Genomic DNA, 17,396 nt, shown 5'->3' with positions numbered 1-17,396 from the left:
ATTCCATTAGCTTTTTTTTTTTTTACATTACACATCATGTTTTTGTGCATATTCGTCAAACTGTATTTAAATATTGCAGTTTCTTGTCAAAAGTATATTGCATATGTCAGCCGAACAAAGACAGAACAGCGAAACTTTCATTTACACTGTACAATAACTTAGATTACTATGAACTATTTAAGTGGGTCGTTGTAAAAAAATATTAAAACAAGTACGAACCCTTTAATTAAATTCTTTCCGTGAGTGTTTATATTATATACACACACAAACGAAAATGTATGTCTATACGTTGAACTTCGAAACCGTGATAACAAATTTTGAAGTAGTATTTTTTTTTTGGACAAAAAAAAACTAACTGGAAGCTGCAGTATATATATGTGTAGGGTGGTTTTTAAGATCCCCTATCAATGCAAGTCAACCACTATATATTGAATTAATTTGTTTTGGCAAACATGTTAATGCGAAAATCATGATTATGTATAGGTTTTCTTATGTTGTTTTTGGTTGATAAATACACCAATCACTCTACTGCTACATAATGTATATAGAAAATAAAAAAGTAATTTCGCAACAACTTTTATAAAATTTGATATACATAGAGGATAGGTAGACTCTCCGCAATGTGCCCGTTGCGTAATTTCATATAAACAAAAAACGTCTTAATATGGCTTTTCATATTGAGTAAACAGTTTTAATTTTTTTATAGTTAAATTGTCAGTTGACTTAAATTAAAATATAGTAGTATGCACATAATTACTAATTAGTCAGTAATTACTACGTATTACTAAATAGTTAAATTTGTGTTATGTGGTAATCCATGATGTCATGTTATTACGATTTTAAAAGCTACCGTTGCTATTAATATATGTGCATAATATATCGTTCGTCGACACTGAATTTAAAAGTTTGCTTTTGTCTATTTTCATGAGGGTCAAATGTCAATATATATGATGTATTCAAAATCGTATGGCTTCTGTTTTCCAAGTATTTTTGCATCAGCTAATTTCTAATCAAATAAACTCATTGATTCTATTCATTAGTGAAATATTGATTACACGTATACATAGTTAGTCGGAACATTACTTATTGTTAATAAATATTTTATCTATAGTTATTCTTATTCGATCATAATTAAGCTATGCGGTTTGTCAATGGGATCACATTAAACGTCATTGATTTGTTAAATTTTAAGGACGTAAGTGCAATTTTCAACTAATAAAACGTGGTAACCGCTAAATCATGTTATCATTTGCGGTTCCGTCAGCCATTTTATTAATACTTTACAAGATCATCATACTTAAGATTTCTCTTATGAAGAATGCAATATTTTAACATGCACTACAAGAAATATGCCCATTGTTACCATACGATTAACGCCATTATATCATTTTGATAACGATTTCGTAAACGCTGTCTTTGCCAATACTATCTTAAAAGAGCAATATACAATAGCGCTTTTTAGGTATGCTATTAATTATCAATATATAATAGCGTCATAGCATGGCTATAGTAATGTTATTAGTAGCGTTTCTTTTTTGCTATAATGGAGTTAATAGTAGCAGAATATTTGTACTATGTTTTTATCTAGTGTAGCTATTTATGTTTGCTATAATTTATTTTCTCATTGCAAAAAATTAACACTATAATTTAGTTTTATGTAGCTGTGATTTTTTGCTATGCTCGATAATCGATATTTATATATATATATATATATATATATATATATATATCCGATATTTATATTATATATATATATATACATATTATATAATGCCTTCCAAGAATTTAAATTTAGAAGAACTTTATTGTAGACTAAAAATACCATACATAAGATTCAAGTACAAGTCTGAAAACAACACTCATTGATCTAACCATTCATGTACCAAGTCTCATCTAAACGTTCAAGCATGAAAAAAAAGAAAGTTATAGTGCTTCTTACTCCAGCAGCTCAGACGATAATCACTTTTTCCGCTGGCCATGCAATGGTGGTACCTATTGCATCTTCCATACACTCAATCTGAGAAGAAGGCCTCCAAACAGCGGCATCATTGACCTTTACTACGTCTACCCATACACGAACTCCATCAGGGCCCAAAGGAAAAAAGTGAACTGTTACGTTAGGATTGTTTGAAGCCCATCTTCCTTCAGCAACCACCCTTCTATTTCTAGTTACATCCATCAACAAGCACTGTTTATTTTCGTTGACAACACCGTCTGTAGGACTGTTATGCTGCAATGTTTTCCCGAAAAGAAGTACTTAGTCACTGCTTTAAAACTATCAAAATTAACCATCACTTACCTTTGTACAGAAATGATAGATGTTACCTGAATTTGTTGAGTAGGAGACTGTGAAAAGGATTGCGAATCTTTCTGAGGTTTCTTCAAAGGAGCTGGGGGTGTTCCTGCAGAATTTGATTGAAAAGGAGGCACTGAACGTGCTGGTGTTTCACTGTTTAGTCCGCATAACATTACTCTGTGCGCAGGCCATACTATAAAAGACTTCAAAAAGTCCTCAAGGATTGTCAGTTTAGAATTGGGCCTCCATAGAAATGTTTCAGGTTCATGCACAACATCTAGGAATATTTTAACAACTTTTGGTCCAATAGGAACTCCATTAACCAATGTGTCCTTATCGCTGCTTTGCCACCGACCTTCTGCCACAACTTCTTCATCATTTGTTCCCCAATGTAGTAGTCTGCAGTAGTTGATAGATTCTGGGCTTGGACTCTAATAAACATACGCAGAGAAGAAGATGATTATGGCTATCTGAAATGTAAAATTAATGGTAAACATATGAAAGAAACTCAAACCGTACCTTAGGATCAATGTCTTCTGGTATCGCGTCTTCTATAACAACAGTAAAATTATGAGGCCATGCAATCATTGATCCAACTGCTTCCCCAACAGTATTCATCTTAACAGCAGGTCTACAAAGCCATGCATCTGGAACAACAGCAGTTTGCAGCAACACCTTATAACACTTAGGCCCTAATCGAGTATCTATGACGTAGTCTTCAAGATCAGATGACATGATCAGTCCCTCCGCAACTTTAGCATCACTACCAGACCAATCATGCAACATACATTTGGGTTTTGAATTATTGGTGACACTCTACAAAGTGATATGCATAGCAGTCAAAATTTAAATCTAGCAAACAGAATATATTTGGTATGAGCAAATTTCAAGTACTTACTCTTTGAGCAGAGTTTTCACCTACTTCAGGTTCAGTTGCTTTCTGTGAAATAAAGTAAAACCAAAACCAGAAATAGAATTCCCTAACAATATATTACCAATACCAGGTGATTATTAAAATAGATACATAAATTAGTAAGCCTGGCTATCATACCTCGTAATTCATTTTAGCAATTTGTTCTTGCAAAACCTTCACTTGATTCTCTAAGTTGACTTGGTTTTGTTGCATATCAGCTAGGTGTTTGTTCTTGATTTGGAAACAAGCCAATTTAGTCATACTCATCCCTCTACTCATTGCCCGCAGTCGTCCTGGTTGATCAGGACCTAAAACATGTGATAGGATATCTTCTTTTGGGTTTGTTGATGTTGATGAACTCCCAGAAGCAGCAAGCTCATTTGCCTTTTTCTGAATATATGACATGCTCTATTAGAGAAAAAGAACAAAGAGAAACCATTACGCACAGAGATGGTTAATTACTTACAATCGTTTCAGCAGCCCTCATATTGACAGGTGTGCCATCTTTTTTGGTGCGTGACCTGACCCAAACTTTTGCTCTTGTGATTGTAGATGGATCTTCGCTTTCTTTTTTTCTAAGCAACAGGATAAAACATACATTCATCGTACCATTACCTATCAAAAGTTAAATCTGACGTAATAATGTATTTTACTTACCATATTTTCTGTCAATCTAGCCATTCCTTTCCAACTAGTGGTGTGAGGAATCTGCCTACGCATTCTCTCCTTGTACTGATCACTGACAGCCTAGAAAGAAAAAATGTTAGTAAATTAAAGTTTGAATAAGATATTGTTGAAGTGTTTTACCTGGAATTCTTGACTTGTTTTGATTTTGATATAGTTGCGCCATTCTCCAATAGGAACATTACTAGGTCGCAGCTTCATCCTACCAACATTGTTATTTGCATCTCTAACTTTCCGTACCAAGCTTGATTTGTATGATCTCCACAAGCATCCCATATGCTTCAGAACAAATACCTTTTCATATTCTCCATCAAGGTCAAACCTTGCCTACATTCACAAATATATAAAAGACAATTAAATGTAATTAAATTTGTAGCGACTATATGAAAGAATTATGATGAAAGTTCACCTGGACAGATTTCCAAAGAACTGTTTTGCGCTCATCACCAATTTTCCTCCAGTCAGCAATGGTGATAGGAACAAGTTCCCGCACCAAAGAGCCTAGGTATGATGACAACTTCACAGACCCTGGTCCACATGGTTCTCCGAGATCATTGAATTCAACAGTTATTCTACTATTTGGATCCTTGGCGATGTCTTTCATCTTTGTTGGTCCTCGACGTCTTTTAGTCTGTTGCAACGTACATATAAATTCTGGCTCCTCATCCTCATTACGCCTGGTTGACATCTTCTTTCGCTTAGACATCTTAGTTCACCTAGAAAACTCAACAACAGTAATAACCAATAACCGTAAGTTAATGTATTGATCAGTCAGTGATTCAAGAGAGTGAAGCAAGTCTTAACATATCAATATATAATTCAAGTTGACATATTCGACAGCCTACTAACTAAAATTAAAAAGACATCAAACATATATTCCTTCACAATCACTCTGAGCATTCTAAGACTCATCCTCATGTACGTCTTCAATAACCATATCAATAGTGGATGGCAATGGTCCAACTTCTGGAAGTCCATCGTTTACAGCTTCCTCATTGTATCTTCTAGAAGGACCTCTCATGACAACATACCAACTGGAAGAATCATCTTCTCTTGAATAAAATACTTGCTTCGCTTGAGATGCTAGTATATATGGATCACTTGAAAAAGATGTTTGACTCTGCTTCAAGTTAACAAGTGTGAAGCCATCTTCTATTTTCACTCCATTACCTCTAACTGCCCATTGACATTTGAAAAGTGGAACATAAAAAACGTTGTAGTCAAGGAGAATAATATCAGTGACTCTCCCATAGTATGATACCCAATCAGCTACTTGGGAAGTGTCCTTGGCACTAGATCGACACATGGTTGTTGCTTCATAAAACACTCCACTATTCTGGCTTAGCCTATCAACAGAGTTTGTGTGAAACCTCAGCCCATTCACTATATAACCAGTGTAAGTTCTAGCACTTGTTCTAGGACCATACGCCGACCATTTGAGTATATGGTCATGATCATCGGAATCTACAGGTATCTATAAATAAGAAGACAACGAGTTAGCTAGGCTATTGATCTTCTTAACGAGTTAGTATATGATTGTTTATTTATAAAATAGGACTTACCTGTTTTTTTAACCAAGCAGCAAAATTTTGTGTGTGCGTTACTCCATAAAACACTTGCATCACGTCTGCATCTTATGTTTGAGTCTTGTAGGTATTGTAGGTGCATGCTACAATAACAAAAAAACAAAGTAAGACAGGTAGAGGATGCAATGACAATTTAGTATTATGTGAAATCAGATAGCAACATACTCCACATAAGGCTCCACTAGAGCTGTATTCTGAATGACAGCAAGGTGGGCTATTTTCTTCTCCATGTCACTTAAAATAACAGATAAACCAGCAGAGATAGGACGCCCCTCTAGGATAGAACTGTTCTCATACTCAGTGTTCCTATCTGCTTTTTCTTCTACACTAGTGTTTTTTTTTTAAACGCACTGCAGAATTCCATGCATTCTTCTGCGAGATACGACTCAGCTATGCAACCCTCTGGCCTCGCAGGATTCCTTACGAAATCTTTCAAAACTTTCGTGTATCTGTAACCAATAAACAATTAATTAGAAGCTAAATCTATATCAAGTACAGTTAGCGTAAAGAGGATAAGATAGAAACCATACCTCTCAAATGGATGCATCCATCTGAAATGGACAGGTCCACCTAATCTGGTTTCTCTGCCTAGATGAACACATAAGTGCACCATTATATCAAAGAAGCTTGGAGGAAAGAATCTCTCGAACATGCACAGAGTTTCCATAATTTTATTTTCCAATGCTGTGATCTTCTCCATATCAACAACTCTTTGGCAAAGATGGTTGAAAAATGAGCAGAGGCGCGAAATTGCAATCCTTGGACCTTTAGGCAGTAAACCTTTAAGTGCGACAGGTAGTAATTGTTACATCAACACATGGTAATCATGTGATTTAAGACCCATTACCTTGCACTCATCTAATGATATGCAACTGGATATATTAGAACAATATCCATCCGGACCTTTGAAGTCATACAGCCGCTTACAAAATACTTTCTTTTCTGCCTTTGATAGAGACCAAGGAGCAGCTGGAAGGTAGATACGTTTACCGCTTTCTCTAGGATGCAAATCCTTTCTAATGCCTAAAAGTTGGAGATCTTTGCGAGTCTTTAAACCATCCTTTGATTTCCCACAGTGCAACAATGTCGCCACAATGCTTGCAGCCACATTTCTCTCCACATGCATCACATCTAAATTGTGTCTTACTGGGAAGTCCTCAACAATTAAAGTAAATACAAGTTAATGATATATTGATTAGTTATAAAAACTACATAATAAGAGAAAACAGATACATATCTCCCAATAAGACAACTTGAAAAATATAGACCTTTTCTTCCATCTGGATAACTCTTCCTCGTCTTTTTCCTCTTCCTCAGACTCAGTGTCATCAGACTCATCAGATGAGGATGACTCAGTAGCAGCAGTCTGCTTTCTCTTCTTCCCACTCTCTTTCTTATTCCCAAAATCATTTTTGAAATTTTTTAAGAGGACAGAGATATTATGACCAATTAATATCCTGCCCTTCCTCCCATGTTCAGCTTTCCCGTCAAACCAAGTCTTTTTCCCCCGATAACTGTGTGTTGGTGATAGACCTTTGCGATGGCACATATATACATGTTTCCTACTATTACTCAACCACGTACTGTCAATGTCTTTTCCACATAAAGGACAACCCATCTTACCTTTAAATTTGCATCCAGCAAGATTTCCATATGCAGGGAAATCACTGATAGTCCATAAGAGCATTACTTTTAGTGTGAAACTGCTCTTACTGAAAGCATCATAAGCTATCTCTCCTTTACTCCACAAATGGTTTAGATCCTCTATTAGAGGTTCCAAGTAAACGTCAATGCTATTACCAGGTTGTTGCGGCCCAGGAATCAACAAGCTAAGCATGATGTTGTCCTTCTTCATACATAGGTCAGGAGCCATATTATAATTCACTAGCAAAACTGGCCAACAACAGTATATGTTGTTCTTCATATTGAAAGGGTTAAATCCATCAGTCGAAAGTCCCAGACGGATGTTCCTTGGTTCAGCAGCAAACGCAGGGTATTTCGCATTCATCTGATCCCATGTAACAGAATCTACAGGGTGACGCAGTTTTCCATCACTACTCTTGTTCGAAAAATGCCACCGCAGGTCCTTGGCAAGTTGCTCATACCTAAACATCCTCTTCAGTCGCGGTATAATTGGAAAGTACCTTAAAACTTTCTGGGGGACACCTTTCTTTATCTGACCAGTGTGCATATTTACCTTCCATCTCGACGCCTTGCACTTAGGACAATTGTCAAACTTCTTCAACTTCTTCATGAATAGACAACAATCATTAACACAAGCATGAATCTTCTAATAACCCATATCAAAAGTCTTGAGAAACTTCTTCACTTCATACATTGATGTATGTAGAACATTCTCCTCCGGTAACATGTCTGGCAAAGTCCTTAGAAGATCGTTGAAGCTTTTGTCTGACCAGCCATTTTCTGTCTTGATTCTATACAGTGAAACAATGGCTGATAATTTGCTATGACTTGCACACATAGGGTATAAAGAAGTTTCAGCATCTGCTAGTTTCGCAAAGAACTCGTCCTCTTTCTTGTCATCGGCCTCACCCTCAGCATCATCCACTAATTGACCCTGAGCAGCTAACTCTTCATCACCCTGAGCAGCTAACTCTTCATCTAAGTATTCAGCAGCTCTGTATAACCCTAAAACCTCTTCATTCCACTGACTAACATTGCTGTCTACTGAAACTACTTCTCCATGATGATACCACTCCCTCTGTATCTTGTAAGCCTCGTCCATTCCCTTACTAGGTGATCTACTACTACACTGCCTAAATGTCTATCAACATTGCGACAGTCCGTACATGGGCATATTACCAACTGATCAGATCCTCCTATAGCATCAGTAACCTCTTTAACAAAATTTAAAGCACCAATCTCATAAGCAGGATCAGTCCTTCAGTACATGCCATTGAAAACAAAACAAACTAAACCAGACATGCACAAATTAACCACTTACCATATAATTTATTTATGAAAAAAGTAATTACATGCATAGATGAACCCATCTCTTCTCCACCATTTTATATGCTACCCTTATTGAGAACCGTCCATTCAGTAATTAAAACCAGCATGATTCAGGCAGAAACATAGTACATGTGCAATCCACAAAACAATCAAATTCAAAATAAAGTTTTGTTTAACTAAACACAAAACTTATCAAGCTCTAAACCGCGAGTACAGAAAGAAATTACTGAGAAGGACTAACCTATTGAAATTGGGTGAAATCCAGAAAGAAATTCCTCCAAACCGCGAGTACCAAAACCTGCAAATAGAGTACCAAGATTACTGACAAATCTCGATATAAAACAGATCTAAACTTCAAATCTCTAAATAAGACAGAACTCTAACTATGAAATATCTAAATAAAACAGATCTAAACTTGAAATCAGAAGAACCCTAATTGAGAAAACACTGAATCGAAATATCTAATGAAACAAACCGACTGAAATGCGAATCGTCGGCGGAGAAGATTGTTAACAGAGGAGCTTCATCGGCGGATAAGATCTCACTAACAAAGGAGCTTCGTCTTTGATGAAGATTTTCCAGTGAACTGCGGTAATATGGACGTTCGTCGACTCGTCGGCGAAGAGCTCGATGAAGTGAGACTAATGGTTTTTTTTTTCATTATAAGTTTTGACTAAAATTTTATTAAGTCTCGCGGGTGGAGAGGGAAAAACATCAGTTTTACTTTTTTATTAAGTCTTTGGCGGAAATACTGATTTTTGGTTCACGCTTACATATTTTTATGTTTGACGTTTTAAAAGTGCCATTATAGAGCTCTATTTTTAAAATTTTATCAATGATAACATTTGTGAAAACTGCACTATATTATTCTGCTATTAATGCCTATATTTCTTGTAGTGTTGATTTCCCAAAACAATTGCTGAAATCGATTTCTAAAACACTTTTGGCATTTAGGTAACTAATCCGGATCAGTACTGATCCAACAATTAAAAGTCTGAACAATATTTGTATGGTTTTTACTTGATAAATATTTGGTTGTACATATGGTTTTCGTTTTAACAATATTTGTATTTGTTTTTCACTGTTTTTCAAAGTTATACGTTGTAGATGTATATATCTTTGATCGGTTGTTTTTACCTCAAGAACCATAGATTTTTATTGAAAAAAATTTCTCGTTTTACTAGTTTTCACAATTTGTTTTGTTATACTATTTTTTTAATAGAATTTTAATTATTTAATAGAAAACTGGTCGAATGAACTTCCCTTTCGTGTGATGTGTGACAGTGTGAGTCGAATACGACGACCAACTCTATCAGGGAATCTTCTTAGATATGTAGATTCCTTGGTCAATGTTTTTGCTAACGTATGCTTATACACTTGCACACATATATATATATATATATATATATATAACTTAACATATACCCTTTTGCAATATTTTAATGCAATTCATGTTTTGAGTTAAATTTGATTCCAAATTTGCTTGATTTCTAAATGAAGTATGATCAGAGAATCTTGTTTTCTTGGGTTGGTTTACTGAAGAATATGCAGTTTGTTTGTTACCAAAAACCAAAAAAGAGAATCTTGAGTACAACTAGAAAATCATTTGTTTATATAATATGATTATCACAATACATAAATTTGGAATCAAATTTAACTTAAAACATGAATTGCATTAAATACATAATTTGTTATTTGATATATAAATTCATCTTTATCAAAATAATTTTTTTATATAAAAATTCGTCACATAGAACAGTTTTTTTTTTTTTAGTTTATATCTCCCTTGCCTTCTTAAATTCTCAGGAGTACATGCCTATCACTAAAAATCACCAAAACCGTATATAAGATTCTCGTAGATTGCAAGTAGTTTATAAGATTCCATCTCGAATTAGATTAAACAATTAATATCTCTCTAGAATGATTGGTGAAGCAAGAATCAAAAGTCAACCCTAAACTCCTCCTCTTAAGTCTTTTTATAGATGCACAAGAGACAAACTCTTTTCTTCGTGTCTCTCTTTCTCTCTCAGGTCTCTCAACATGTCGGGAGCTTTAACTTGCTCTGCGGCTGATCTCTCTCCCCTACTCGGCCCCAATGCCACCGCGGCGGCTGAATATATTTGCGGCCAATTGGGTACCGTAAACAACAAGTTTACCGATGCAGCCTATGCTATAGACAACACTTACCTCCTCTTCTCAGCTTATCTCGTCTTTGCCATGCAGCTCGGCTTCGCTATGCTATGTGCTGGCTCTGTTAGAGCCAAGAATACGATGAACATCATGCTCACTAATGTCCTTGATGCTGCAGCGGGAGGACTCTTCTATTATCTCTTTGGTTATGCTTTTGCCTTTGGGGAATCCTCCAATGGATTCATTGGAAGACACAACTTTGGTCTTAAAGACTTTCCGACACTCACCTCAGATTACTCCTTCTTCCTCTACCAATGGGCGTTTGCAATCGCAGCCGCTGGAATCACTAGCGGTTCCATCGCGGAGAGGACTAAGTTCGTGGCCTACTTGATCTATTCTTCTTTTTTGACCGGGTTTGTTTACCCTGTCGTCTCTCACTGGTTCTGGTCTCCGGATGGATGGGCTAGTCCCTTCCGTTCAGAAGACCGTTTGTTTGGCACTGGAGCCGTAGACTTTGCCGGCTCAGGTGTTGTTCACATGGTTGGTGGCATCGCAGGATTATGGGGTGCACTTATCGAAGGCCCTCGGATTGGCCGGTTCCCTGATGGGGGTCATGCTATTGCTCTGCGCGGTCACTCTGCCTCACTCGTCGTCTTAGGAACCTTCCTTCTCTGGTTTGGTTGGTATGGGTTCAACCCCGGTTCCTTCACCAAGATACTCATTCCTTACCATTCTGGTTCCAACTATGGCCAATGGAGCGGAATCGGTCGCACAGCGGTTACAACTACACTCTCGGGATGCACCGCGGCTCTAACCACACTCTTTGGCAAACGTCTCATATCAGGCCACTGGAACGTAACCGACGTTTGCAACGGTTTACTCGGTGGGTTTGCGGCCATAACCGCAGGTTGCTCTGTGGTAGATCCATGGGCAGCGATTGTCTGTGGCTTTATGGCTTCCCTCGTCCTTATTGGATGCAACAAGCTCGCAGAGTTCCTAAAGTACGATGATCCGCTAGAGGCTGCACAACTACATGGAGGGTGTGGTGCTTGGGGCTTGATATTCGTAGGACTCTTTGCAAAGGAGAAGTATGTAAATGAGGTATATGGAGCGATCCCGGGAAGGCACTACGGGCTATTAATGGGCGGGGGAGGGAAGCTATTGGGAGCACAATTGGTTCAAATAATTGTGATTGTTGGATGGGTTAGTGCCACAATGGGAACACTCTTCTTCATCCTCAAACAACTTGATTTGCTTAGGATCTCGGAGCATGATGAAATGCAAGGAATGGATATAGCACGTCATGGTGGTTTTGCTTATATTTACCATGATAATGATGACGAGTCCATTCAGTTTCCTAGAGTGCCTGGATCTCCTGTACCCCGTGCGCCTAACTCTCCAGCTGTCTGATTTTCAAGCTTTTTTTTGTAATTTTTATTACCCTTAAGTATTGTTGGGGTTTTGGATTCTTTTCTTCGTTTTGTTTTGTTTTGACTTTTGAGTGATATATGTTTGTATTTATGTTTATGCTTCTTTTTCCCCATTATTCCGAATTATGTTAATACTTGACTTGCTAATATAATGTTCGTTTCTCTGTTCATAAAGTGCAGTTTTTGGTTTGAAATTGAAAATAATTGGCCGAAAATCATATGCATGTACAAGTTTTAGCTTTATCATCTTCAAACGTTCCTGATGAAGACATATATGTTATATGCTATTAACAATGCATTTATACAAGATACTACATACACTATATCTAAAGAACTCAAAAATCAAGGCATGGTACCAGCAAATAATATGTACATCACATGATTGCTACAAACCACTAAAGAAAAAAAAAAAAAAAGACGCTGAAAGAGCATTGATATATAAAATATGAAATGTTTTAGTATCTTAATTTATATATAAGAAAATGATGAAAGAAGTTACATTACATTGGTTGTTGGAATTGTGAGAACTAGATCCCAAGCGTAAGTTGAGTCACATTACACACAAAAAAGATAGCAAGCTTGATCTATTTAACATTTCTTGATTAGGCAGTCTTTACTTTGTTACGAACATTTTATGGATGTGTGTTTTTGTCTATATTCTCAGAACCATAAATGTCTATACACGTGTGTTTCTACTTACTGATTTGCAAAAAGAAGCAAATGTCGGGGAAGCTTCACATGGGTTTCACCGAAGCAATAGGTTTAGTAAACAGAGACGTTATCCCCATTTTCCATTCCCATAATATGAGGAAAAGAAGAATCTCGTAGTTGAGGATGCCATATTGCATGGTAAAAAATCTCTAAAACGGTTGCTTTCACGAAACAGCCAATTTTGTAATCAGGCGCAACAGCTTAGGAGTTGCTTTACTCATAGATCCAAATATTCAATCTGCCTTTTTTTTTTTGTATACTGATATATTGTGAGTTATCCGCCACAATCTTTTGAGAAGTGAGCCACTTACCACGACTTTTGGAATCTTTTTTTGTTCCAGGATAGAGGCGTCTTCCCATACTAGTCAGCGATCATTTGAGCGGCCGATCATTTCGTTGTCTTTTCCATGAAGATGATTCTGATGACAACATGTTGTTGTCAATGTATCATTTTTAAAAATTATGTTTCTTATCATATATGTTAAAAAAAAAAAAAATGATCAATCCAGAAAAAAAATAAAAATGTTTTAAAAAATTCCAGAAAAATGCTCAAATTTAATGGTTGCAAAGGCTTAATTTTAATACATATTTATCATAACATGTAATAAAGATAATCTGATACAAAAGGTTTGTTTTCAAAAAAATTAAAGTAGAAGCAATCTCAAATTTTATCTTTAGTCAATGACTACAAGTCTACAACTATGAACTATCTCTCTTAATATATAGTGAATGACAATAAATAATATTTATCACTTTGATATTTTCCATTATCTTAAGGTATTTGCTTTTTCTTAATAAATATGTAAAATTTCAACTTTATATTTTTGTAAAGTAGTTTTTTTTTTTAACATCTGATTTTTATTATATTGTAAACGGAAAATACAAATTGTTAACCAACCAAATCGGTGGAACTGTATATACTTCATACAATGAACTAATAGAGCAAGCATGTCTCGAGAGTTTATCTGCTGCAGAATTTTTTCCCGATTAATGTGGTCAATGGACGATTTCGGAAGGTTTGCCATCCAATATCGAATATCAAATAATAATGTTTCCAGGTACAAATGGTCGCCACCATTATTTATGAGAGTTATCAGTTCTTTATTGTCGCTTTCAAACCAGATATATCGTAATCCTTGTGCCCACGCTATTTGTAAAATATGTAGAAAGCCTAGCACCTCTGCTTGCAATGGGGAATGAGATGTTTGTAGTTTTGCAGAGCCAGATAGTGTAACCTTTCCATCACTATCTCTGAACAACCAGCCTGTATTTGTAAAGGATCGGTTTTGCGGATAACCACTATCAAAATTGCATTTGAGCCAGCCTCTGGGGGGTGGTGACCATCTACTGCAACGATCAGAGCCTCTGTTTTGGACATCAGAATTCTGGAGGACTGCTACTTCATTATCTTCTTTATAATTGGCCTCAAACCATTCACAAGCATCATGTTTTCCTTTTTTTGCCTCCTCTTGTGGTAGTCTTGATATCTTCTGAAAGAGAAAGTCATTTCTGTTTTTCCAAAGTCTGCACATTATCCAGAAAGGTAGCATGCGCTGATCAAGAGAGACTGATGCATCCTTATAGTGAGTCATTAGAAGTCCAATGTTTGCTTCTATCTCATTATCGAAACCTCTATGACCTACTTGGGTGTTAGCACATCTCCACACCGCCTCTGCAAAGGAACAAGTAAATAGGATGTGGTTGATCGTTTCTTCTTCTCGGCAACATCATTGACATATTGGATCAGTATGTATCTGTCGTGTTCGGAGTTGTGTTGTCGTAGCAATAGCTCCTGATAAACATTTCCATATGAAGAAGTGATGAAGTTTTGGAGCGATTTTCAGTTTCCATAGTTCTCTTTTCAAAGCAGTCGATCCTTGGGGAGGAAGAATAAGTTGATCCTCCGGTATATTAACATGAGTTGCTACCCAATTTTTGTAAAGTAGTTTATATTTGGTATCTATATAATATTGGGATAAATACTTTATGAAATTAAATAAAAATATAAAGGATATTTAGCAATTATAAAAAATAGAAAAGATGGCCCAATCTCCAGTCCTAACGGGCCTTTATAGTGAAGGTGCCGGGTGCCCTAACCCTCAAAAACTAAAAAGCACATCTTTTTCTCTCACGCAATGATGAATAGAGGTTGGGGACAGGGGATGATGAGGCAGCCGATGATGCCCCATGACTATTTGGCAGATATGGAATATTCAGAATCCTCGATGGATACGGCGATGAACGTCGATGATGACTACTACGAGTCCATGGATATGTCCATGGGTAGAGGATTTGGATTTTTATCCACTGAGTGGTCTCTAAAAGACTCCTACTTCTTCAACAAATTTGAGGATGATTTTGACGACTCCGATATCAATTGATTTGTATTATTTCTCTCACCTTTATCGTCTCTTTTGGTTCTTTTAACCGTAACTGTTTATCATTAAAGACTATTGTTATAGGATTTCGTTGTTCGTACTCTAGAAAGTTATAAACCCTTGTCACCCAACTACATCTTATTGATTTGCGATATTCACTATCGTGTTTTGATTGTTCATATATTTTTATATACGGTTGTCCGAGATCTTATCCCGGACATGCTCCAATCCGATCTGTAAAGTATGATATCCAGTGGCCGAATCCGGATAATGAAATCTCAGATCATGAAATCGTTTCTCTAACCTCTATTTTACTCGTCCGTGGAAGCTTGAGTGTCGTTCGCAACGAAGAAATGGTTGAGAGAGATTACCTTTGAGACTGTGAGTGATTGATAATAAGAGATGCGTTAGAGGTGAGATCGATGCTGACGGATTCGATTACGTTAGCTCGAAGAAGAAGAAGATTGCGTAAGAGAGTTTGGTTTTGGTCATTTCGGTTTACAAATTTAATTCAAATTATTTCCGGTTTGATTTGGTTTTCATAATCGGTTAATTACTTTGTGATGGTTTGGCTTTTTTTGTGAACTCCACCAATTTCATCTCAATTTTATTTTAAGAATATCAAATTCAAAATTGTTCTCGATCTAAACTTCATTAGGCACTACTACTAACCTACTGCATATAACCAGATAAGAGATTTTATCTACGTTTTGTGATGGATTGGGGCGTTAAATATGAATGCAACTATATAAATGATGGGATATACATGAAATGTTCTATACCACATGTTTTGTTTGTAAAAAGACTGAACTTACTCATTTTTCTTTCTGTTTTTTTGCTTTTTTGTTTTGAATCATGGCTCGAAAGAAGGAACATGAGTTGCGGTAGAGTCCGTCAAACTGTAGTTTAGTCTGTCTAAAACGCTTCTATATGGATCTTCCTCTCGTTTCTTCAACACATAAGCTATACTATTCTCTACTTCAGCTTTTACCTCCAAGTAAACTTGGTTTACTTCTTCTCTGTCGTCTTTTACAAGTTCTGGTCTCCCCTTTGTCTATATCGGTTTCCAAACAGGTAGTAGAACCCTTAGTTTTAAAAAGCGCCGCGACATTATGCGTTGGGCACTGATGCGATGAGATGAGGGAAACAGGACTCCATGGCAAGGCGATATCCATGATGCGAGCGAAACGAAGAGCCATAGCCAATGCGAACGTTGCGTATGGCGAGCGCAACAAGGTTTACGGCACAGGTAAGGCAAAAAAACATTTTGTAATATAGTACAAGTTGTTGTAAATCACTTAGGATGGATCTCCATAACCAGCCCATATTCATGTCATAGTCCACAAGGCACATCGGCCCTCTTTACTAAGTCGGTTTTAGGCCTATTGTACTTAGGGCTTTATCCTTTACTATAGATATGTAACCTCTAAGACATAAGTTAATAAGATAAGAGAGAAAACATCCTTCGAGTTTCTCTAACTTTTACAACACAAGTTTACTTATAAATCAAACATGTAATCAAAAATCTTTGATTTTATGAATAATATCTTTAATTATTGATCTTATGTAGGAGTGTCAAAATGATTAACTCAACTCAAATCAACTTATTACCTAATGAGTTTAGATTAAATGAGTTCATGGATTAACCCAGCTCATTTGTTAATGAGTTAATTGGTTAAATGAGTTCTAAACGTAATATATCAACTCTTGTAAATCCAAAACTAGAGGTCAAATGTAATAAGATGCAATGAGAACTATCATTACATGGCGCAAGCGAACTCGAGTTTCGAAAAGGTTGGTTTGAATTTCACGGCAAAGGCTGATCGAACCAGAGTTGCGTTCTATAGTGTCTATTACAATACGATCGAGGACTGATGATATGAGTTCGTTGTGTGGACCTGTGATCGATGACGTTAGAATATTGATCGGTTTACAAATTTAATTGGTTTAGTGATTTTGGTTATAATTGACCGATTTAAGTATTTGATTTAATTTGATTCAAAAAAATAAGAATTGATGGATTTAATGGTTAAACCATTACCCATTACAACTCTAATCATTTGATCCATTAAACCATTTGATCCATTAAACCATTTGATCCACTAATCCATTTTATTCATGAACTCATTAGGATAAATTTTGTTAACCCATTAGGGTTGATATGTTGGATTGAGTTGAGTTGATCCATGAAACTTGATCCATTTTGACACCCCTAATCTTATGTAATAAAAAATCTTCGATTTGCTCATTTTTCCACCCATTATATATTAAAAAAAACCGTAGGTTATTTAATCT

General features: G+C 36.2%; 1 protein-coding gene and 2 pseudogenes across 2 annotated transcripts; 1 reads left to right on the top strand and 2 right to left on the bottom strand.

The window, feature by feature from the left end:
• Positions 1 to 1,948: 1,948 nt before the first annotated feature.
• Positions 1,949 to 4,599, bottom strand: LOC147920524 (uncharacterized). Its single transcript, XM_087501111.1, has 9 exons — positions 4,303 to 4,599; positions 4,017 to 4,220; positions 3,868 to 3,956; positions 3,676 to 3,784; positions 3,348 to 3,599; positions 3,195 to 3,236; positions 2,816 to 3,112; positions 2,326 to 2,727; positions 1,949 to 2,230 (listed from the first exon to the last, which is right to left on the bottom strand). The coding sequence occupies exons 1-9, from the start codon at positions 4,597 to 4,599 to the stop codon at positions 1,949 to 1,951; spliced, it is 1,974 nt and encodes a 657-aa protein (XP_087357237.1).
• Positions 4,600 to 4,758: 159 nt separating this feature from the next.
• Positions 4,759 to 8,507, bottom strand: LOC104767831 (uncharacterized; annotated as a pseudogene).
• A 1,960-nt stretch (positions 8,508 to 10,467) lies between these two features.
• On the top strand, positions 10,468 to 12,186 carry LOC104767830 (putative ammonium transporter 1 member 5 pseudogene; annotated as a pseudogene). The gene has a single exon (XR_015590512.1). The product of XR_015590512.1 is annotated as a putative ammonium transporter 1 member 5 pseudogene (transcript).
• Positions 12,187 to 17,396: the final 5,210 nt, after the last annotated feature.

The sequence above is a fragment of the Camelina sativa genome, chromosome 19 (assembly GCF_030686135.1).
Source record: "Camelina sativa cultivar CO46 ecotype springtype chromosome 19, ASM3068613v1".
Lineage (NCBI taxonomy): Eukaryota > Viridiplantae > Streptophyta > Magnoliopsida > Brassicales > Brassicaceae > Camelina > Camelina sativa.
Note: the sequence above shows the minus strand (reverse complement) of the source record. Positions and strands in the feature narration are given on the sequence as shown.